Source organism: Pipistrellus kuhlii, unplaced genomic scaffold, assembly GCF_014108245.1.
Source record: "Pipistrellus kuhlii isolate mPipKuh1 unplaced genomic scaffold, mPipKuh1.p scaffold_m20_p_4, whole genome shotgun sequence".
NCBI lineage: Eukaryota > Metazoa > Chordata > Mammalia > Chiroptera > Vespertilionidae > Pipistrellus > Pipistrellus kuhlii.
In genome coordinates this window covers 71,018,926-71,041,256 of record NW_023425540.1, presented here as the reverse complement: position 1 = coordinate 71,041,256, position 22,331 = coordinate 71,018,926, and the positions used below count along the sequence as shown (strand labels likewise).

The 22,331-nt window shown below is 52.0% G+C and overlaps 1 protein-coding gene across 1 annotated transcript in view; it reads right to left on the bottom strand.

Moving 5' to 3' along the window:
* Nucleotides 1–22,086, bottom strand: part of ZAN (zonadhesin) — a 31,217-nt gene extending 9,131 nt beyond the window's left edge. The window contains exons 1-27 of the mRNA XM_045571722.1: nt 22,010–22,086; nt 20,806–20,858; nt 20,174–20,320; nt 19,736–20,007; nt 19,465–19,552; nt 17,775–18,494; nt 16,330–16,514; nt 14,228–14,369; nt 13,949–14,065; nt 12,385–12,509; nt 11,985–12,130; nt 10,849–10,992; nt 9,911–10,015; nt 9,628–9,797; nt 8,729–8,931; nt 6,953–7,094; nt 6,423–6,670; nt 6,003–6,183; nt 5,608–5,722; nt 5,150–5,244; nt 4,660–4,836; nt 3,330–3,538; nt 2,956–3,097; nt 2,290–2,537; nt 2,012–2,176; nt 1,688–1,812; nt 1,038–1,348 (exon numbers count right to left, since the gene is read on the bottom strand). Coding sequence (XP_045427678.1) covers nt 1,038–1,348; nt 1,688–1,812; nt 2,012–2,176; nt 2,290–2,537; nt 2,956–3,097; nt 3,330–3,538; nt 4,660–4,836; nt 5,150–5,244; nt 5,608–5,722; nt 6,003–6,183; nt 6,423–6,670; nt 6,953–7,094; nt 8,729–8,931; nt 9,628–9,797; nt 9,911–10,015; nt 10,849–10,992; nt 11,985–12,130; nt 12,385–12,509; nt 13,949–14,065; nt 14,228–14,369; nt 16,330–16,514; nt 17,775–18,494; nt 19,465–19,552; nt 19,736–20,007; nt 20,174–20,320; nt 20,806–20,858; nt 22,010–22,086 — 4,852 coding nt within the window. The remainder of the gene's footprint in view (nt 1–1,037; nt 1,349–1,687; nt 1,813–2,011; nt 2,177–2,289; nt 2,538–2,955; nt 3,098–3,329; nt 3,539–4,659; nt 4,837–5,149; nt 5,245–5,607; nt 5,723–6,002; nt 6,184–6,422; nt 6,671–6,952; nt 7,095–8,728; nt 8,932–9,627; nt 9,798–9,910; nt 10,016–10,848; nt 10,993–11,984; nt 12,131–12,384; nt 12,510–13,948; nt 14,066–14,227; nt 14,370–16,329; nt 16,515–17,774; nt 18,495–19,464; nt 19,553–19,735; nt 20,008–20,173; nt 20,321–20,805; nt 20,859–22,009) is intronic.
* Between the last annotated feature and the right edge of the window lie 245 nt (nt 22,087–22,331).

Here is a 22,331-nt window from a genome sequence, read left to right as displayed (position 1 = left end):
GAAAATAAGGAAAGCAAAGTTGTATGTTTGCATGTGCATAAAGACCTTTGGCAAATACTGAGGCACTGATAAGAGCAAGCTAGGCAGTCCACTCATGGGGTCATCGGGGAGGGAGACTTCACGACTCTTAATTCTTTTAAAGTTTTTGAGCCATATGAATGCATCACATACTAAAAACATTTTAATCATTGTTTTAAATTTCAAAAGTTTCAGAAATTAGATGGTTGCAGAACCTTGTGAACATTTAAAAAGCCAGTGGACTGTACACTTTAAAAGGAGTGGAGCCCGGCCAGTGTTACTCAGTACTTGAGCATGGACCTATGAACCAGGAGGTCATGGGTTCGATTCCCGGTCAGGGCACATGCCAGGATTGCAGGCTCAATCTCCTATGTCCAGCATGCAGAAGGCAGCCCATCAATGATTTTCTCTCATGATTGATGTTTCTCTCTCTCTCCCTCTCCCTTCCTCTCTAGAATCAATAAAAATATAGTTTAAGAAAAGGAGTGAATATTATGGTATGTGACTAATCTCTTTTTTGAAATTTTAAAGAAAAGAGCTCCAGAAGGATGCCTAGAAGTCTGCCAGGAGGGGAGAAGAACTTTCTAGGTGCAAGGAGCAGTGTGTATAAAGGCAGGGAGGGTGCGGGAAAGCAGGGCTGTGTGGGGAATGGGGTCACTGGGTGCAGGTGATGGCAGATGCTCAGGACAGGGGTGAGGGAGGAGGGGCGGGGGCCGTGTGCAGGGTCCCATCCATCTCAGGCAGGAGCTTGGACTGATGTTGCAGACAACAGCCACGCAGGGGAGTAACGCGATCACATATCCTTCGGAAAGACAGTGTTAGTGAAGCAGATGAGGAGCAGCCCCGCCTGTCCTGGTGGGAGGGGCCTGGACTAAGAGGCTATTGCCAACAGCGCTCCTCAGAGACAGTGAGGTCAGAAATGGGTCAGAAGTCACTGGAAAGGAGCACAGCGTTAAGGGATCCGCAGGCAGAAACAGGGTTTGGGAACGCTATTTGGGATAGCCATGGAGGGCACTCACGGCAGAAAGAGCTGTTTCTCCAGATTGGCGGCTTGAGCCCCCGGGCCTGGCAGGCGGCCCCGAAGGCTTGCAGAGAGTCGCAGAGGGCATGGGTTGGGCCTTCGAACTCACAGAGGTTGTGCATACAGTCCAGCAGAAAGGGCGTGAGGGCCACGTGGGCGGCACACCTGGTCCAAGCCGGAGTCTGAAAGGCCACTTTGCAGTTCTTCATGGCTCTCATTAGGCTAGACGGCTTGCAGTTTGCATTCTGAGTCTCCGGGTATCCTGCTCTGGTCTTCATCTGCTCACCTATTAGTTCGTCGCTTTTGCAACTGGGAAGGGGGAGGGATCATCACCGGGACAGCCACTGCCCCGCCTGTGAAGACTGCTTGGTGCTCCCAGATGACCCCGAAGACACCTCTTGCTTTCACTGGGAAGCGGGTTTGAGCTCTGGCCACCTTCCATGCAGCCTCGGTCCCCTCCCGTGTTTTGAAGCCAAGAAAGGAAAACTTTGCATGTTTCTCCAAATCGGTTCCCAGAACCCAGGAGCCGTTCCCAGGGAAATCGCACACGTACGGGAAGGCTCTGCGCTCTGCCCCCGGTGTGCCACGTTACCTAGAATCCCAACTCGTGTTCCTATGAAAAGGCAGAAAGATAGTGGGGACAATTACTTTGGGTTGGCCTCCTTATCTTGCCAACTGTGCACAAAATCAATGTCATTCTGCGCTAGTTCGTCATTGGGCATCATTAATTCATCCTCTTCCTCGTCGTTGAAGTTCCCGCAGATGCCACAGACCTGGGATGGGAGAGGGGAGTCTCACACGCGGGGTCAGGGCAGGGAAGCGCTTCTCATTTAGTGCCCCCTTTTCCACGCAAAAGAGAAAGGAGCGCTTGCCATCCCTCTCCTGTTCTGGGCAGGGCCATCTTGGGCCCAAGGCCCCCGCCCGTATGGGGGTGCGGACCTCCCTAGGACAAGGTCCAGGTGCTTTCCTCACCTTTCCGTAATAGGCTCTAGGGATTTCGATCTGTAAGGACCCTCTGCCATCAAACTTGACTTCCACCCCAATGAAATGTCTGAGCACGGTGTGGGTGCCACTGGCATAGATGTTGACACCCTTGACCCGGTTGTTGGAGGGAAGGGTGACCTGTTTGCCATTGATCTGCAGAGGAGAGTAGGGCATGCGAGGAAGAGGAGGAGGAGGAGGAGGAAGGACCAGAGAGCCCTCTCCCCAGAGCTTGCTTCCTTTGTCCCTGACGGTGTCGCCCGGCTCACCAGCACATGGTGGTCCTTTTGTAGGGTGATCAGGGAATCATAGACGCTAAAATTGAGCTGGCGGAGGTAGAAAGCAGGGGAGTGGCCTTCCCTCTCCTCGTTCTCGCCACTGATCTTGAAGAAGGGCAGGTCCGTGGTGAATTGACATGTTTTCATCAGGACGTAAGCACAGGTGCCCCTGATGGCATGATAACGGCCATCAAAGCTTACAAAGTAGGCCTTGTCTGCGATCCGGCACACTCCCATCCCTGCAGGAGAGAGAGGTGGCTGAGGAGTGCCCAGCCTCCATCAAGCCCAGGCATTCTCCTTCACAAGGGTGTGAAGGCAGGAGGCCTCCAAAGGGAAGGAAGACAAAATAAAAGAATCAAGAAACAAGAGCTAGGCTGGTGTAAGGCTGAGGGGTAGGACGGGTATTATTCTGCCTGGGAGAGACTTCTAATGTCCTGTCTAAGTCCACATCGGCTATGGGAGAACCATAAGGGACTGACTTCAAGGAGTCCTTCCCAGCGCGGTGGTCTCTTTCCCCACCAGAAGCTCTGTACAGCAGGGCCACACGCTGGAGTGCTCCAGATGGCAGTGAGGAGAGTATACGGGGAAACTGGGGAGAGCTTGTCTTGGGGGTTGGGGGTGGGGGGGTGTCCTCTGGCATGCTCAGCGGCCTCCTACCCGAACTCCGGCAGCGTATGAGCCCATGCAGGGCCCAGCACAGTTGTGCAGGCTTGCAGGAGGTGTCGAGGCAGGAGATGTTGTGGCTGGAGCAGAAGCACAGCCTGGAGCAGCTAGTGTCCGTGTACCAGCTCTCCCCAACCTGTGGGACGTGGGCACACAACAGATTCTTGGAAGCCAGAGGCAGACTGGCCCCCACACCCCGAGAACTCCCTGTGAGGCTGGCTACGCTCAGTGTTTACCTCCACGCAACCCTCTCTTAGCCTTTTGGCTCTGGGCGTACTCCTCAGCCCCCAGGACTGGCCGCCTTACTCCTTCCGCCCCCAAACTCGTAGAGCTGGGAGGGCAGGGCCCCCTTTCGCCTGGCCGCTCACCGCGTAGTAGGAGCCCCGGGAGTCGGTGCAGCCGCACTGGCTGAAGGGCACACAGGAGGCTCCGCTCAGGACGTGGCCTTTTTGGCACTCGCAGCCCTCGGCACAGGGCAGTGAAGCCGGGCAGTCCTGTGGGGTGTCTAGGGTGCGGCAGGTGGCTGGGCAAGGGTTGGCACAGTGGCTGTAGCTGCTGCTAGCAGGGCACTTCAGAGCTAAGAAGAAACCAGGGTTAGGAAGAGCTTGAGTGATTTCCACCTCCCTGCCCTTGGGGCATCAATAGTTCTTAGGAATGTGTATTAGACTAGTGGATAAATGAAATGGGCTCAATCCAAGTAATGGAATATGATTCAGCTTAAAAAAAAAAAAAAAAAAAAAAAGAGGATTCTGGCATAAACTACAACATGGATGAACCCTGAGTACATTACGTTACGTAAAACAAGCCAGTCACAAAAAGACAAATACACGAGGTCAAATTCATAGAGACAGAGAGGAAAATGCTGGGTGCCTGGGGTTAGGGGTGGTGGTGGGGTGGGAATGGGAAGTTGGTGCTTCATGTAAACAGAGTTTCAGTTTGGGAAGATGAAAAGAGTCCGGAGGTGAATGGAGTTGATGGTTGCGTAACAATGTGAATGTACTTAATGCTATAGAACTGGACACTTAAACATCTTTAAAATGGGAAATTTTACAGTGTGTATATTTTACATGCATTTTTTAATAAAATGAGTTCCTGGGAAAGACAGAAAAAAAGGAAACAGCTGGCCGAAACCGGTTTGGCTCAGTGGATAGTGTCGGCCTGCGGACTGAAAGGTCCCGGGTTGGATTCCAGTCAAGGGCATGTACCTTAGTTGCAGGCACATTCCCAGTAGGGTGTGTGCAAGAGGCAGCTGATGGATGTTTCTCTCTCATCGATGTTTCTAACTCTCTATCCCTCTCTCTTCCTCTCTGTAAAAAATCAATAAAATATATTTTTTAAAAAAGAAGAAAGAAAGAAAGAAAGAAAGAAAGAAAGAAAGAAAGGAAGAAAGAAAGAAGAAAGAAAGAAAGAAAAAGGAAACAGCTGGCCTCGGTAAGAGGGAACGATGCAGTAACCACATAAGGGTGGAACTTTTTGGTGAGGTGAGAACCAGGTGGAGGAGGCTCCTGGTGCAGCAGAGGGTGAGGGATGGGCTTGGGAGACTGGGAAGTGAGAACAGAGGAGGTCCCCTGTGAGTGCTGAGGACCAGGCTGTGAAGGGAAGACCAGAGGAATAGAACTTAGGGAAAGGAGGCGAGGTCACGGCTGGGGGCGGGGCGGACTCCTCGGGGCTGCCCGGAGGGACGGTCAGGTCACTTACGGCAGAAGGTGCTGTTCCGCCAGGCAGGCGGCTGGCCGGCCTCCGCACACTGGGAGGCATAGGCCTGCAGGGAGCGGCACAGGGTCAGGGCGTCGCCCTTGGTCCCACACTGGCCATGCACACAGCTGGCAAAGCTGAAGTCTGGGGCCACCACCTTGTGGCACTGGGAGAAGGGGCCTGGAGGACGAAACCGGAGGTGGGTGAGAGAAGAGCAGAAGCCTGGGAAGGGACCAGAACCAGGCAGCTGCTTGGGGCAGATTCAACATCCATTTTCATCAAAACCTCTGTTCACTGAGAACCTCCTTCCTGAGACATAAAAGCAGCTCATCCTCCAGGCTCCTGAGAAGGTGCACCCCGCCTCTGCACACTTCCTCCCGACTTTCTGTCTATTTCATGCCTCTCTTCCTGCCGCCCTGACCGTCCCCCTTCTCCTTCTCTGGCCGGGGAGGGGGTGGGGGTGCAAAAAGAGCCAGCAGGGGGTGAGGCTTACCCTGGGGGTCCATTAAGATATTACAGTTCTTACTCCAGGCGGCTGCCACTTTCTTCTCCTGGCATCTGGGGGGCTTGCCACCCGCAGAGAAGCAGCTAACCCAAAAAAAGGGGGGAAGGATAGGAACTTAGGGTTGGAGGAACCTTCCCACACATCGAAAAGTCTAGAGAAAAACAGGGACGTGAATAAGAACAGGACAAGAGAACGAAGCTGTGCCCTCAGGTTAGGAGAGTCAGAAGGTACAGAAGGAAGGAAGGCGCCTTCTCGGGACAGACTGCCCAAAGGTTCTCCAAAGAGGCAGTTCCGTAAGCGGAGGAGAGGTCAGCAGGCAGGGGCACCGAGGTCCCAACAACCTCCGATCACCTCCGGTGCCAGAGAGACTGGGGACACCGAGGACACCGGCAGGCTGCCTGCTGAGGCTCTTCCTCCGGCCCAACGCCCCTCTCCTCCCCGCTCACCCAGATTCAGAGAATTCATCTGACTTCCAGGCAACCCCCAGTTCGATGGAGCTGGCCGCAGGCTGTCTCCGCCCTGGTTTCAGATTGTCATCTGAGCTGTTGCCGTTGTAGTTTCCTGGAGGAGGGAGCGGTGAACAGAGGCCGCGGACGAATCCTGCAAGCGGCCCCAGCCCAGGGACCACCACTTTCCTCCCCCCGGGAGGGTCCTTCAGAAAAGGCTAACTTCTTCTTCCCCGTGACCCTCCCTCAGTGCCCACCCCCACGCCGAACGCCCTCCGCCCGCGCAGCAGCGGACAGGCCCCTGGGACACCTAATGAAGGGTGTGGCTGAGCAGCGACCGGGACAGGCTCCTTCCTGTGGTCCCCGCTCTGCCTGCAGGCGCCCACGGAACTCACCGCACAGCCCGCAGAGCCGGCTGGCGAAGGTGGAGGGCACGGTCACTTTGACCAGGTGGTTCCCGTCGTAGCGAACTTGAAGCCCCAGGTTCGTGTAGAGGAAAATGAAAAGGCCACTGTGCCTGATGCCTACCCGGCCTTGTGCAAGCCACACAGGCAGGGTCACCCGGCGACCGTTCAGCTGCAGGGGCGGGGAGGACGCGGCAAAGAAAGGCGTTTGGAACAAGAATAACAACAGGACCAGGACGGGAGCAGGAGGGGGGCAGAGGGTGTGTCTCAGGACCTGGGGCCGGACCTGCTGTGGGGAACCTAGGGGCTCTGGAAGCCAGACGGGCAGGTCTGCAGCCAAGGAGGGGCGGCGTGGAGGCTCTGAGCAGACTGGTCAGTGTGGAGCCCCGGGATGCAGGCGGGGGCACGTACCACGACCTTGTAGCCTTTGATCAGCGAGATTCTTTGTTTGAAGATCTGTATGTGGACGGCGGCCACGTGGGAGACCTCCGCGTTCCCGCCCCGGAACTCATTGGTGGCGCTCACGATGAAGTAGTTGTCGAAGGACCTCGGAAAGCAGAGCTGGGTGAGGATGTAGCTGCAGGTGCCCATGAAGTGGTGCAGGGCTCCGTCGAATGTCAGGTAGTGGGGATCCCCTGAGACAGTGCAGGTGGCAGACCCTGGGAAGGACGAGAGGGGGTCAGAGGTGCACTAACCCCGAGGTTCCATCCTGGTGAGTCCACGTTGCGGTGGCCCCCGTAACTCACTGGGTAGTCAGCTTGGCTTGGGACTACCCGGACCTCCCTCTCTGGGTCTCTGAAGACACTGCTTGGTTCTGGGCAACTGCCTTCCAGCCCCGGGATCCGCTCCAGCTCTCTGGGGAGCCTGCTTTAGGGCAAGGTCGTGCCCTTGCTTGAGGCTGCACAGGCAGCCCTCTTTTCACCTTCCGCAGGGCTGCTCACCTGTGGCGTGGCAGCCATAAATGCCGTCCTCCTGACTGCAGATCTCCTGAGCACCGCACTTCCAGAGCACACAGTGAATTTTGCTGTTGCCCTCACAGATACAGAGCTGTTTGCAGTCTGGTGCAAACCACTGCTGCCCTACCTGGGGGAAGGAAGGAAGGAAGGAAGGAAGGAAGGAAGGAAGGAAGGAAGGAAGGAAGGAAGGAAGGAAGGAAAGGAGAGGAAAGGAAAGGAAGGAAAGGAAAGAAAGGAAAGAAAGGAAAGGAGGGAGGAAGGGAGGGAGGGAGAAAGGAAGGAAAGAAGGAAGAAAAGGAGGAAGGGAGGGAGGGGGGAGGGGGGAGGAAGGAGGAAGGAAGGGAGGAAGGAAGGAAGGAAAGGGAGGAAGGAAGGAAGGAAGGAAAAGAGGTTATTCCCAGGTCTGACTATTCAGTGCTATTCAGTGCCCACTGCTAATAAGACCATTGGGCTACTCATTGGCTTGCCCAAAGTCCAGGAGTAGTTACAAAAGTCTGGCATTCACTCACGGATCCAATAATTCCATCATCTGCTTATTCCTTCACTATTTCAACAGATATTTATGTCCAAGCCTTATGAATTTAGTAATGAACTGGATGGATGATGTCCTTGCCATAAGGCAACTCATGACCCAGTAGGGGCAGTAAACAAATAAACAAATAAACGGATAGACCATGTGCTCCAGCACAATATGCACCCGAAGAAGACAAGCAGGGCATCCAGTGAGAGTTTCCTGCCTTCAAAACAGACAGAAATGTGCTGGCTATAAGACAGACCAGAGAGGTGCTTTCTGATTCTGCCTATCAAGAAGGCTTCAAGCTGAAACCGGTTTGGCTCAGTGGATAGAGCATGGACCTGCAGACTGAAAGGTCCCAGGTTCCATTCCGGTCAAGGGCATGTACTTTGGTTGCAGGCACATCCCCGGCAGGAGGTGTGCAGGAGATAGCTGGTCAATGTTTCTCTCTCATCGATGTTTCTAACTCTCTATCCCTCTCTCTTCCACTCTGTGAAAAATCAATAAAATATATTTTTTTTTTAAAAGAAGAAGAAGAATGCTCAGGGAGGAAGCAGTATTTCAACAGGGTCTCAAAGGAGGTGAAGAATTCCAACAGGCATAGGTGGCTGGAGGCAGAGCAGGGTGAAAGGAGCTGAAAAGAAGGTGAAATTGAGAGGAAGGCAAGACAGAGACAGAGGGCGTCCAGTGGGCCTGGACAGGGGATCACGGGGAGGAGATCCACGTGGGCCTCAGGCGGCAGACGGCTTTGACAGACATCAGTGTCATTTCCAGGACTTGGGGTGATTGAAGGGCCGGCAAAGAAGGAAGAGAGAAACGATATAGATGAGGATTTGACTCCAAATGCTGCCTCTGAGAAAAATGTGGAGCCAGGGGCCCAGGAGGGAGCTGAAGTCCTTCAGCAGAGAAAGGGGGCTTGGTCGGAGAGAAGAGCGTTTGGGAAAAGTGCGGGGAAGACACAGATGCAAGAAAATGACTCAGGGACCCGGAGGCAGGGAAGATGGGAGGGGAGAACAGCAGGGGTCTCAGGCTCTGCCAGGTAGTGTAAGCAGTAACTGATTCCATCCCAGTCTGCTTAAAAAGTACTAGAGGTAAACGAGGAAAAGGGGAAAAGAGAACTAAGCCAGAATTTTCGTAATCCCAGCCACGCAGGCCCCACCACACCCCCTTCTCTCTTGCTGTCACTTCAAATGCCTGAGGAGGTCTTTCTGGCTTCATGGCTGAGAGGCCCAGCCCCAGAGACTCACCATGATATAGCGGCCCATGAAGTCCAGGCACCCACACTGGGATCGGGGGATGCACTGGGAACCACTGAGGACGAAGCCAGGGTTGCACTCGCAGCCCTCCACGCATCGGTCCTGGCAGTACGTGACAGAGAAGTTGGAGTGGCAGGTCTCAGGGCACGGCTTGGCACAGATGGAGTACTTGCTGTTGGGTGGGCAATCCAGAGCTGGCAGAAGGAGAAGCACAGGTAAGAAGGGTATGCGGCCAGCCGAGGACCAGAGAAAGAAGGTCCGAATCTCATTCATAATCCAGACTCCAGAAGGCCCACAACTAGAGACTTCTGCCCATGTTGAGCAGAAGAGAGGAACTGGGAGCAGCATGACTGAGTAACTCAGTGTCTACCTTAAGCCTGGAGGAGAGTCCTGCAGGGAACGACCAAGGGTCAGGTCTGTGGGAGCACACTGATCCAAGAACCTCAAGAGTGTGCTGTGCAGACACACCCAACATCAATGGTCAAGGTGGAAGGAGAGCTAGGGGACCGCCATGTGGCCTTGAACAAGGGCATGGCCTTGCCCTAAAGCATCTCTCCAGAGAGCAGGGTCATAATCAGCAGGTGTGCAGCAGTCATGGCGCTGCCTCCCAGACGCAAGTCTGTATTTTATGTGTGCATCAGGCACACACCCCCAGGCATTGGTCTGCACAGCTCAGGCAGCTGGGAAGGCTTTCTGAGTTCATAAGTGACTGATTTTCTCAGTGAGTATTTCTGATTCTGCAGACGTCCCCATCCACACGTGGGAGTGAAGGGGTTAAACCAGGCGTTCCCAAGCCTGTGCTAACACTCAGATGCTGGCCCTCTGCTCCCATGTGTGTCTGAAGGAAGCACTCCCCCTCCCCTATCCCCCCGCTTCTCTGCACAACTCACGGCAGAACTGGGGTCCTCTCCAGGGCTTCACCGTGTAGCCAGCAGCCTGGCAGGCCTCGGTCAAGGCTGCCATATGGACACACAGCATCTGCTGCAGCCCCTGGTATTTACACATGTCAAACATGCAGTTGTTGAAGAAGTAAGAGGCCGAGAGGTGAGGCAGACATGTCCTGCAGAGAGAGGCCAGGTCAGAGGGACTGTGGGGGCAGAGAGGGCAGAGCTTCTTGTCTTGGAAGACCCCCAACCTCCGCCACCACCCCCCATCCTGCCTCCCCCTTCCTACTCAAAGGCTCCGCGGAAGACTGTGATCCGTCCACAGAGCTCTGGCCCCGATAGAGTGTTCTGCAAGGTTGAGTTGCAAGATGAGGGGTTTGCATTGCTCTGGCACCTAGAAGAGACACCCCCAAATGCCGCAAGAGCCAAAATCTGCCTCCGTTCAGTCCCTACCCCAGCAGTCTACCGTTCTCAGCAGCCCTGGTAGAGCACACTGGAACACCAAGCCCTGCAGAAGGTGGAAACCTGGGCTGGACAAGCAAGAGGGGGCCCGTTCGCACCTGTCTGAGGAGCATTGGTGGCAGGGCGAGCATGTTGGTAATGAGTCCATGGACTTGGCTGGGACAAAAGTGGGGGTGTGCAGAAGGAGAGGAGAGACGGGGTGATGCCGGCCCGAGTGCTTGGTTCTTAAAGGGGGCAAAGGGGCTGCCAACAGAGATGGAGGCGTCTTCACTCACTTCTTTTCCATATTGTCTCCTGCCAGCCAGCTGATGTCCAGGTCCTCGTGTACTGCTGGCCTGCCGTAAGGTAACTGATGGTTGTAGCTACGTGTGGTGCTGTCGCTGTTATGGCTGCCACAAAAACTGCAGAGTTTGCTAGAGTAGCTGCTGCAAGGGCGGGTGCAGGACAGAGAGGCACGGGAGCATTAATGGAAAGAAGGGGCCTTCAGCACGTGAGGGATCACAGCGGAGTGGGATGAGTGCGCGCGTTGTAACGAGTTCACGGACGTGGCTGGGACAGAAGTGGGGGTGCGGAGAAGGAGGAGGAGGAGGAGGGTGATTCCTGTCAGAACTGGGGTCCTCTCCAGGGCTTCACCGTGTAGCCAGCAGCCTGGCAGGCCTCAGTCAAGGCTGCCATATGGACACACAGCATCTCCAGGGTGCTTGGTTCTTAAAAGGGACCAAGGAGCAGGAGGGCGGTGACAGGGATGGAGACGTCCCCACTCACTCCTCCTCGGTGTCCTCTATTGTCTGCCAGCTTATGCCCAGTTCCTCCTCATCGTGTGCTGCCCTGCCATCAGGCATCTTGTTGTCGTTGCCACTGTTGCCATCGTAGTTGCCACAGAAACCGCAGAGTTTGCCATAGTAAGTGCTGGGGGTGGGGGGCAAGGTGAGGAGGAAGCGTTAATGGAAGGAAGGGGCCTTAGTTATCTCAGGGACCACAGCAAAGTGGGATGAGTGAGGCGGGCAGAGAAGAAAGAGGTGCAGACTCAGATCAAGGGTTCCATGCCAGTGCCAGACACACAAGGACCGCACAGCCCTCTCCCCCAAGCCACCTTTTCAGTCTCCTCTCCTCCCCTTCTTTTGCTCACATTTCATATTCCAGCCTAACAAACTCTTTCCCCCCCATTGATGAGAGAGAGATAGAGAGAGAGAGAGAGAGAGAGAGAAACCAATGTGAGAGAGAAACATCAATTGGTTGTCTCCTGCATGCACACACCTCAACTGGGGACCCAGAACCTGAGTATGTGCCGTGACGGAATCAAACCCACAACCCTTCGGTACATGAGACAATGCTCTAACTGAGCCACACAAGCCAGGTCCATAAAAAATCTTTTTTTTTTTTAAATATATTTTACTGATTTTTTACAGAGAGGAAGGGCGAGAGACAGAGAGCCAGAACCGTCTGATGAGAGAGAAACATCGACCAGCTGCCTCCTGCACACCCCCCAATGTACATGCCCTTGACCGGAATCGAACCTGGGACCTTTCAGTCCGCAGACCAACGCTCTACCACTGAGCCAAACCGGTTTCGGCCATAAAAAACCTTTTTCTGGTCCCAAGACATTCAAGTTTTTTCTCACATTTGCTGATCACTACTTCTACCAAGTCTTTCTTCCTCCCGTGAGCCTTCCTTGAAGACCCCAGTGACCTCTCTTCCGAAAGCTCCCACAGCCCCTTAGTGACTCCTCGTGCATTCCCAAAGCATTGCCGCCCTGAGACCATTTCCTCCTGTCTCCTCACCCACAGGGAGGCCTGCTTGGTGAGCCACACTGGGAATCAGCGCTTGGAATGAAAAGCGAAGAGGCCCGGAGGGCCCAGGGAGGAGGAGGAGCGGAGCAGGGGGAGTGGCCGCTGCCTCACCTGGGCACCCTCAGAAACAGCTGCTGGTCGCCATCCCAGCGTATCCGCAAACCAAACGCAGTATGCAGCTCCACAAACCGCCCGCTTAAATGCAGAAAGACACCTGTAGAAGGTATGGCCGGGAGATTGACTTGCTGACCCTCAACCTGGAAAGAGAGGCCGAGAAAATAGGCATTGAGACAGATCCGGGGGTCAGGAAGACACACACACACACACACACACACACACACACACACACACCGCAACACTCCCACGTCCACCCTCACAGCAATCCTAGCAACTTCTGCACCAGGAGTGCTCTGGAGCCTGTTCCCAAGGGGCTGGGAGCTGCAGGAATGGCCGGGACCAGGCCGCAGCAGCCCCCGGGCGGCCCCGCAGAGCTGAACACAAACGGACTCACCAGCGTGCGCCTGCTCCGGAGCAGGGTGATGGAGGTCTCAGGCAGCGTCACGTAGACTTTGTTCAGGCAAGACATGCCTTCCTGTGCGCCCTCCTCGTTCTTCCCTGCCACCCTGAAGAAGGGCTCTGGTTGGGAGAGGAGTGAAAAGCAAGCATTTCTGACACCCCCTGAGGGAGCGCCCCACCCCTGGCACCGTGGGGTAGACTGGTTTTGTAGCTGAAGAGGTAAGCCTGGGCCCACGTGTGAGCGGGACGTGACTGCCTGCCTCTTCCAGAACAGCCTGGAGGGGTGCTGCCAGTCCACCTCGATGGACAGGGATGTCCTCCAGAGGGAGAGCTTGTGCTGTTTCTCTTGTCCCTTCATGGCCACGGTGCCAGGCCAGCCTCTGAATAACAGCTGGCCAAGGAAGCCACTGGTACAGAGAAGGGTCTTGGCCAAACCAAGGCTCGGCGGGCCAGGAAGAAATGTGGGGGTGGCTGCAGGGCTACAATGGACAGTGTCTTCACACAAGTGGAGATAAATCTCCAAAAATAAGTAAATAAACCTTTAGCTTTTTCTATTTTACAATTAGCACATGCCGTTTTACTTAGTTATGAGAAGGAAAACGTGGGAGATGAATTCAAGAATGGCATTGTGTTATTAACCAATGTCACTCCGATGAATTCAACAAAAAGAAATTGCAAGAAGGAAAAAAAAAAGAAAAAAAGAATGGTGTTGCACATTTTATGGTTGGAGACTGAAGTATAAACACCATTGGTTTTGTCTGAGGGCAAAGCCTAATCTCTTTTCTCACTCTTTTCATAATAAAATTATATATAAATATAAAATTATATATATATAAAATTATATATATATATATATATATATATATATATATATATATATATCTTGAACGGTGATTGTTGAAAACTGTCATTCTACTTTATATTCCAACATTAGATTTTGAAATGTTAAAGATATCTTCGATTTGTTGTATAAGAGCTTTGATCAGATGCATGCAACTTCCAAATCTGAGGAAGATCCTTTTGATGTGAATGTACAGAATTTTTTTTTTTTTTTACCATTTATGTGCCTCTTGAACCTAATTTTTTTCTTTTCTTTTTTTTTTCTTCTCTTTCTTTTCCTTTTCTATATGTGGTGTGGCCGTGAGCACTAATTTTTTGTTTTGAAATAATTTCAGACCTACAGGAAAACTGCAAAAATAGTGCAAAGCATTCCAGGACAGCCTTCACCCAGATTTTGCAAATGTTAACATTTTACCCTATTTGCTTGATCATTTTCTCTCTCTCTCAATCTTTCCATCTCTCCTCTGCCTACTCTATCTATCTATCTATCTATCATCAATCATCTACCTATCAGTCCAATCTCCCACCCACCCTAGGTTAAAAAAAGAGAGAAGTGTCTTAAGGTGCATTTTCCCCAAGTAGTTCGGTCTTGAGAAAGTCCTGCTTCTGAAGTGGATTTGTCCACCCTTACTTTTCTTGCTCTTCCCATTTGCTCTAATGCCCACCTTTTCTGTCAGATACCCCCCTACCCCCACCCCAGACCATAGGGGCAACCCTACCTGTCGAGTTGCCACAGAATTGGGCCAAGATGTAGGTGCATTTTCCCATGAAGTTAAAGTGCCTCCCGTCAAAGGTCAGATAATGAGGGTCTCCATAGACCAAGCAGGTGGCAGAGCCTGTTGAGGGAAGAAAGGGGACCCTGGGAAACAGGTTCACCATGCCAGGTCCCACGGCCCCCTCACCCGCCTCCCACTGGCTTCTCCTGTCAAGGGAGGGGTTGGAACCACATCCTCCCTGAAAGGCTGGCAGGTGGGACAGAATAAGGGGGCAGGTCTCACCATAGGTATAACATCCATACTGGCCGTTCTTCTGCTGACACAACTTGTTTCCCTGGCATTGAAAGGCCTGGCACTGTACTCGGCTGCCAGGCAAGCAGTGACATCGTTCTGTGCAGTTGGAGTTGAGCCACTCTGCCCCAGGCTGGGAGGAAGGGACAGGCATTACAACACTCTCTGTCATCCCCTGCTAGAGCCCTCCTCCGTGGCACCTGCCCTCACCTTTTCCTCTCCCCACCCCCTACCAGGTACTCCTGCCCACCACGGCACCTTTGCAGATGTCGTTCACTCATCCTGGAATGCTCTCCCTCGTCCCTCTTTTAAAGCATTCTTACGCATCAGCAGGTTCAGTTCAAGGGACACTACTTTCCCAGGAAGACTCTCCAGGCCTCCCTGATTAGGGGTCTGCAACATAGCTCTGGGTGCCTTTCCTTCTCAGGACTTACCTCAATCGCACTTTTATATTTACTTTGGGGATTGTTTGATTATAATCCCCCAGTGAGGCACCTTGTCTATCTGCACTCACTACTTAAGCCCCAACACATAGCACAGTGCCTGGCAGAGAGCTCTCATTCAGTAAATACCTGTTGAATGAAGATCCAGTGTGTCCCAAAGAATCGGACAGTGTTAGGAGAGCAAGGACCACGCCTTATTCATGGTGACTGCCGTACCCAGTAGGGTTCAAAGTACTCAATAAACATTCACCGAGTGCATAAGTGAATATATAAATAAGTTAATATACGTCTTCCGGGGCAGGGAAGAGATGCTTGATACTGACAGCTGTCACAGATCTTCCCACCCAGGCTGCAGCTGAGGCTAATCCTAACACTGACACGGGGGCACCTGTGACTGGGAAAGGGAGGTGGGCTAGGGAGGAAGTAGCCCCTGAAGAGACAATTAGGAACTCTGACAACCAAAAGGAAGAGCACTAGGAGCTGAGAAGAGGCACAGGACGCTAATAAATAAATAGCTGAAATGCACTGTTAATTAGTAGGCTGCAAACAATAGGTTTAATAATAATAATAATTACTATTAACATGCACTAGGTAATTGGTCTGTGTCAGGATCTGAATTCATCTCACAACCATCTTACGAAGTAGAAAATCTTACTGTGCACATTTTATGGATATGGAAACAAATTCAAGGAGGTAAAGAACCTTGCCCAAGGTCATCCAGCAAAGTGCTGGAGCCAGGATTCAGGCTCAGATTGGCCCGAGTTTAGGGAAGCTCTGTTCAATGCAGTGGCCTTTAGCCACGTGGCCATTGAGCTCTTGACATATAGCAGGTCCAAATCCAGATATACTGTGAGTGTGAACTATACACTGGGCTTTGTAGACTATTAGTATGGAAAAAGGGAATGTGAACAATGTTAGAAATCAGAATATTTGGGATTGAGGTGCTATTGGGATTGGTTTGACCTGTTTCCTTTTATTTTTTTTCTAACGTGTTTATTAGGAAAGGCAAAATGATGTATGGCTTGAATGCTATCCCTTTTGGACAGTGCTGCCCAGAACCTGTTCCCCTTTAGAGCCTCTGTTTCTGACAAACGTTCCCCCAGGGTGGGCATCGACAAGGAGACATAAGAACAGTAACTCCTCTCTTTTGACTTCTTCTATCAGGATTTGCAAATTCCTTTGGAAGATTCTGGAATACATGCCAGAAGCTCTACTCAATATCCAGGGCTCCCTATATACTCAGGGACCCCAAACTTCCCTCGTGGTGGAAATAAGGGCCCTGCATCACCTGGTTGGTCTAGTGTCTAATGCATCAAGGCTGCCAGCATGGAACAGAGAAGTACAGAGAGATCCAGACTGTTAGGCACACTTAGCACAGAACCATGAGATAATGGAATCATCTGCACAGCTTAGCATCATGCCCGGTCAAAGTGGGTGCTTAACAAATATTTATTATATGAACAGAGATGTCAGTCAAAACTACAACCTGAGTGAATAACTCCATCATTGTGTTACCACTGCTTGAGAGCTGACCCCCTTGGACTGTTCCATGGATTCAAATTCACCTCACCAAAGAAGCACATGGCACCAGAACTCAGGTGTTGCACTAGCAATCTCCCTTGGAGGACCTGGACATCCCTTTGGTCTTACCTTATATTGATTATTATTGTAGAAGCAGTTACAGGAAGAGGCATCGATGCAATGGGAGTCACTAAGCAAAAAGCCGGGATTGCAGACACAGCCGGGCTTGCAGAAGAGCTCACAGTTGGGCTTGGGGTTCTGGCAGGATGCTGGGCAGGCGCAGATTTCATGGTGGGCATTTGGGGGGCAGCTTGCTAAAGGAGAAACCGTTTTTCATCAAGCCTACACTCTACAGCTTCCCTAGGGGAGACTTCCTGTCTCTCATCTACTCTCTTTCTTCTCAAAGAAAGAGAGAGAGAGAGAGAGAGAGAGAGAGAGAGAGAGAGAGAGAGAGAATGGAGCCCTACAACATGAACGAACCTTGAAAACATTGCACTCAGCCAGGCCAGCATGGCTTCAGTGGTTGAGCATCAACATATGAACCAGGAAGTCATGGTTCAATTCCCTGCCAGGACATATGTTTGGGCTGTGGGCTTGATCCCCAGTGTGGGGCATCCGGGAGACAGCCGATGAGTAATTCTCTCTCATCATTGATGTTTCTATTTCTCTCTCCCTCCCACTTTCTCTTTGAAAGCAATAAAAATATTTTTTTAAAAACACAAAAATTATGTTCAGTGAAAGAAACCAATCATATATGGTTCCATCTGTATGTAATGTCCAGAACAAGCAAATCCAAAGAGATAGAAAATAGGTTAGTGGTTGCCAGGGGTTGGGGTTAGGTGGACTAGGGAGTAACTACTAATGGATATAGGTTTGGGTTTTTTTGTGTGTTTTTTAAAAATATATTTTATTGATTTTTTACAGAGAGGAAGGGAGAGAAATAGAGAGATAGAAACGTCGATAAATGTCGATGAGAGAGAAACATCGACCAGCTGCCTCCCACACACCCCCCTCCAGGGATGTGCCCGCAACCAATGCACATGCCCTTGACCGAAATCGAACCTGGGACCCCTCAGTCCGCAGACAGACACTCTACCACTGAGCCAAACCGGTTTCGGCAGGTTTGGTTTTTTTTGAGGGTTATGAAAATATTCTGAAATTAGAAAGTGATAATATTTGCACAATCTTGTGAATATACTAAAACCACTGAATTGTATGAAGCATTGATTGGCTGCCTCCTGCACTTCCTCCATTGGAAAATGAGCCTGCAGCCGGGCATGTGCCCTTGACAGAATCAAACCTGGAACCCCTCAATCCTCAGGCCAACACTCTATCCACTGAATCAAACCATCCAGGATGACTTGTATACTAAAGAGGATGAATAGTAATAATAAGAATAAAGCCCTGCTCTCCCTCTCACTCAGTGTAGTCAGTCCTCCTTATGTTTTCGGAAGTCCCCATGTCTGATCCATCCTTCTCTAAGTCTGTAGGTTTCTACTCGAAGCGTCCCTTTCCCTAATGCTCTCTCCTATCATTGTCTCTTGCTTTTAGCTCTTTAGCCAACGACCACATACCTGGAGTAGATCTAGGGGTTGTAGTGGTGGCCAAGGTCATAGTAGATACGGCGGCACTAATATGATGAATAGGCAACATCAAGGGTGTAAGGCTGGTGGGTGCGTGTGTGATAAAAGCTGCGGGCCTTTCAGTGGGAACTGTGTGTTTTCCAGTGGGGACTGTGTGTTTTCCAGTGGGGACTGTGTGTTTTTCAGTGGGGACTGTGTGTTTTTCTGTGGGGACTGTGTGTTTTTCAGTGGGGACTGTGTGTTTTTCTGTGGGGACTGTGTGTTTTTCTGTGGGGACTGTGTGTTTTTCAGTGGGGACTGTGTGTTTTTCTGTGGGGACTGTGTGTTTTTCAGTGGGGACTGTGTGTTTTTCTGTGGGGACTGTGTGTTTTTCAGTAGGGAGTGTGTGTTTTTCTGTGGGGACTGTGTGTTTTTCAGTGGGGAGTGTGTGTTTTTCAGTGGGGACTGTGTGTTTTTCAGTGGGGACTGTGTGTTTTTCAGTGGGGAGTGTGTGTTTTTCAGTGGGGACTGTGTGTTTTTCAGTGGGGACTGTGTGTTTTTCAGTGGGGAGTGTGTGTTTTTCAGTGGGGACTGTGTGTTTTTCAGTGGAGAGTGTGGGTTTTTCAGTGGAGAGTGTGGGTTTTTCAGTGGGTTTTTCCGTGGAGAACAAGGTCTCAGAAGGGCCAGTAAAGGAAACTGGATATTTGGAAGAAAGCATTGTTGGCACAGATCCTACAAAGAAAAAGAAAAAAATCCCTGAAGTTTAGTCAAAATCATACCACTACCCTCTTTACTCACATCTAATTCGAATGGATGGGATCAAAAGGGTAGCATTCATATTCTTCCTTCTACTCCCAACCTCTCACTCACTTAACAAGCACTACTCCTAATATATGTCAGATATTGTGCCAGATACCGAAAACATAAAATGAATAGGACACTGGTCCTCCCTCTAGGGACCTATTCCTTAGGCAAGGTGTTCCGGACCCACCACAGGTGAATGAAAGGAGGGAAGATTCGCTTTTTCTAAGAGGAGGCAGCTCCAAAAAGCACACCCCATCTGGAGTCAGAATTGTGGGTCTCCATATGGGTCTTTGTGAGCCAGGAAAGGCTTTCAAGCCAGCTAGTTCCACTCGCCAGCGGCTGTTCCTGGCCCAGATTTCTTAAACTGCCCCGTCCTCGGTTTCCTCATCTGAAAACTGGGAACAACTGTACTCCCATGTTGTAAACTAGATGACGTGTGGAGAGCATCTTAGCACAGTGCCTGTGCTCAGTCTCTGGGAGCTCCCTGCCTCCAGCTTCTGGAATTCTCCTTCCTTTGAATTTGCTCCCCTCCCATCTCTAACGTCAGCTTAGAGAGTTAGTTGTGGATGGGTCTGGGGCAGCCTCCAGGGTGGCCCACCGTTCCAGTTTGGCCAGGACTCACACGTGCTCTGAGATGTAAGACTGCCAGTGCTCAGGCAGGGACAGCCCGGAGCAAACGGAATGGCGGGCCACCCAGGACAGCGATCACCACAGCTCTCCGTTAAAGAGAACCTCTCTCTAGGTGTGGTTGCTTCAGGAACCAAAGGTACAGGGTATGGAGGTAGCAAGAAGCAAGGAGACTCAGTTTTGCAAGAAACCAGGTCATGGTTCCTAAGCCATGCCTGCCACCCTCGCCAGATGGTGGGGGGGGAAGGAAGGAGGAGAGAAAGGGACTCACCCCTGCTGCAGGCGCCACGACGGATAGAGACAGAGTCCAGAGAGATATCCAGGGAAGTAGGGCTGCCCCTCACTCCTTCAAATATCAGCTGTGGGAGGGAGGGAGGATCACCCACTCCGTGAGCCCCTTTGCCTCAGGCTCCCAGTTTGCTGCCTGAGTTCAAGTGGCCCAGCCACCTCCACACCTCCTCATTGTCCCCGTTCCCTTCTGGGCCCCCCACACCTGATACCAAGATTCCCAGGGGGTCCCCAGGCTCTGCCCTGGGCCTTACCTGGATGGGCAGGACGTGCCCCGTGGGCACCGTGACAGTGGTGGGCATCCAGGAGGGGCTCTGGATGTTAACGTGTTTCCAAAGCAGGTCGGGGTGCTGGCTCTCTGTGCCCGTGAGCTGCAGCAGTTTGAGCTGGGCACCCCACGTCAGCCCGAACATGTAGTAGGCGAAGTGCACACACAGAGGGCCTTGCACCCAAATGGGGGAGCTGAGCAGGCGGGCCACCCTGCCCTGCTGGGCGGTGCGGAAGTCCAGGTGCAGGTAGTAGCCCTCTGGGGAGGAGAGGCCAGGACAGTGAGGCCCTGCCACCCCCTGGGCTGCTCCAAACCTTTCTTTCCCAGAGCCCAGGTGCCCACTCCCAGCTCCTTCCCTGGTCCCTGCCCCCGGATCTGCCCTTGCCTTCCTCCCGCTGCCTCCCTACACGTTAGACGGTCTCACCTCCATTGGGGTAACCCCCAGTGGGCCCGGTGCTGCCCATGATGGAGGGCCCTTTGACTCGAATCCAGTTCCCGTAATTTGTGGATACTTGAGTCCAGTCGCAGAAGGGTTTGGAGTTGTCCTCAAAATCACACTGGCTGATAATGGCTGGGAAGACAAGGCCACCATGAGGCCAAGAGAGGGGAGAGGGCTAGCTGCAGAGCCAAACTAAGGGGGTAGGTGTCAAGCAAGACTGCTAAGCTTAGAGAAGGCAGCCACTAAGATTAGGGCACAGAGCAGAGATTTGGGAAAGAGAAGCTGAGAAATAAGTCACCGTTTAGGAGAAACTCGGGGCAGGGGTGGGGTGGGTAGGGTGAGCAGGGCAGAATGTCTAGGTCTGGAGTCACAAATGGAGGTCCAGGGGGCTGGATTCGGGGAGCCAGACGGGCTTTGTCTGGGCGGCATACACTTTGTTGTTGTTTCTTGGAATGTGACTCTTTTAGGCAGAGCTTGTACTCTTCCCCCATTCCCTCCACCCTCTGTCACCTAAGGGCTGCCCCTCACACATTTATGTAACTGCCTGGCCTGGAGGGCACATGGGTGGCCACCCTGGAAGGGAGAGGAAGTCTGAGCAGTCCTGGGTTTCAACTCACAGTTGTCCCTAGAAGTTTGGGCAAATGACTTCTGGTCTGGAGGCTTCTCAGTCCTTGAGGTTGATTTGGGGGGGGGGGGGGGGGCGGTATAAGGGGAAAAAAAGTAATCTTTGTCAATATCAAGAATTATAAGCCTCAATAATTGTGAGTTCACCTAAGTTCTCATCTCTCTCCAAAAAGGTATCTTCCCTGGGAGGTCCTCTCTTCCCGGCCAGTGCCCTCCACCCCCTATGCCCTGGGTGTCAGGCCTGGTTGAATCTTGGGTGAGGAGGAACCACTTTATACCTGGGGAATCTCCTTCCTTCGGGTTGAGATCTTCTTGTCCTATAGCCCAGATTTCCCCACGAAGGAGGGGCTCTATGGGTCCTGTTTTGTTAGGCGTGGGGTGGGGGTGATATTGCCCCAGCTGCACGCGACTGAACGTAGGACTCACAGAGGGACCACCCTTCTCTCCTTCCACTTTCTACAGCGAAGCCCCTGCCGCTCCTCAGGTGGTGTGGGCCACATAGAATAGTCCCTGGCTTTAGCCGTTCAAGTTCCATTTGTTCAAATCCCCCCAAATGAGCTGCTCCAGGATGCTGAGCCATGCATTTCATGCTTCCTACTTGAAGTCTCTCCTGTGTGCTGGGTCTGCTCTAGGTTTTGTCTCTCTTCTCCTCTGCCATTCTCAGACCTGCCATCCCGGCCCTACACCTCCTCCCTCTTTCCTCATGTTTCGGTTCCATCCTGCTCCCACTGAGCTCTCGCACCCCTCAGGAGGCTGTGGGGGTCCCCTTATTTCTTCTTCTTCTTCTTTTTTTAAAAAATATATATATATATTTATATATTTATTTATTTATTTATTTATTTATTTATTTATTTTGTACAGAGAGGAAGGGAGAGAGAGATAGAGAGTTAGAAACATCAATGAGAGTCATCAATCAGCTGCCTCCTGCACACCCCCACTGGGGATGTGCCCGCAACCAAGGTACATGTCCCTGACTGGAATCGAACCCGGGACCCTCCAGTCCCCAAGCCGATGCTCTATCCATTGAGCCAAACCGGCTTCGGCTATTCCCCTTATTTCTGTTCATCCTCTTTCAATGCCATGGGTTCCCATCTTCCTCCTAGGGTGTGCCCTTCATATCTAGTCTGCTCGCCCCTCTGACTTTGCCCCTCAGTATTCCTAAGAGCCAACCCCAGTCGCCCCCCGAGCCCAGCTTACCGGACTGAGATGGGAATGTAGCCCTGGCCATAGGCAGCCCCCATCATTAGCACCAGAGTCCAGACTGTCGCAGCCATGTGGGACCTCAGCGTCAGCTCTCAGGAGATGAGAGGAAGGCAGAGTAAGGAGTCCCGGCTACTTTAAATGCTCCTGATCCTCCTTGTAGGGCATCCTCCCAAGGATGCCATGAAAAGTGAGCAATCAGAGAACTGGAGATAAAAACTATGATGGCTGGAATTTAAAATCCCAATAGAAGAGTTATAAATCAAAATTGAGAGAAATAAAATGAGAGCGAGAGAAAAGGAACACAAGAGAGAAAGAA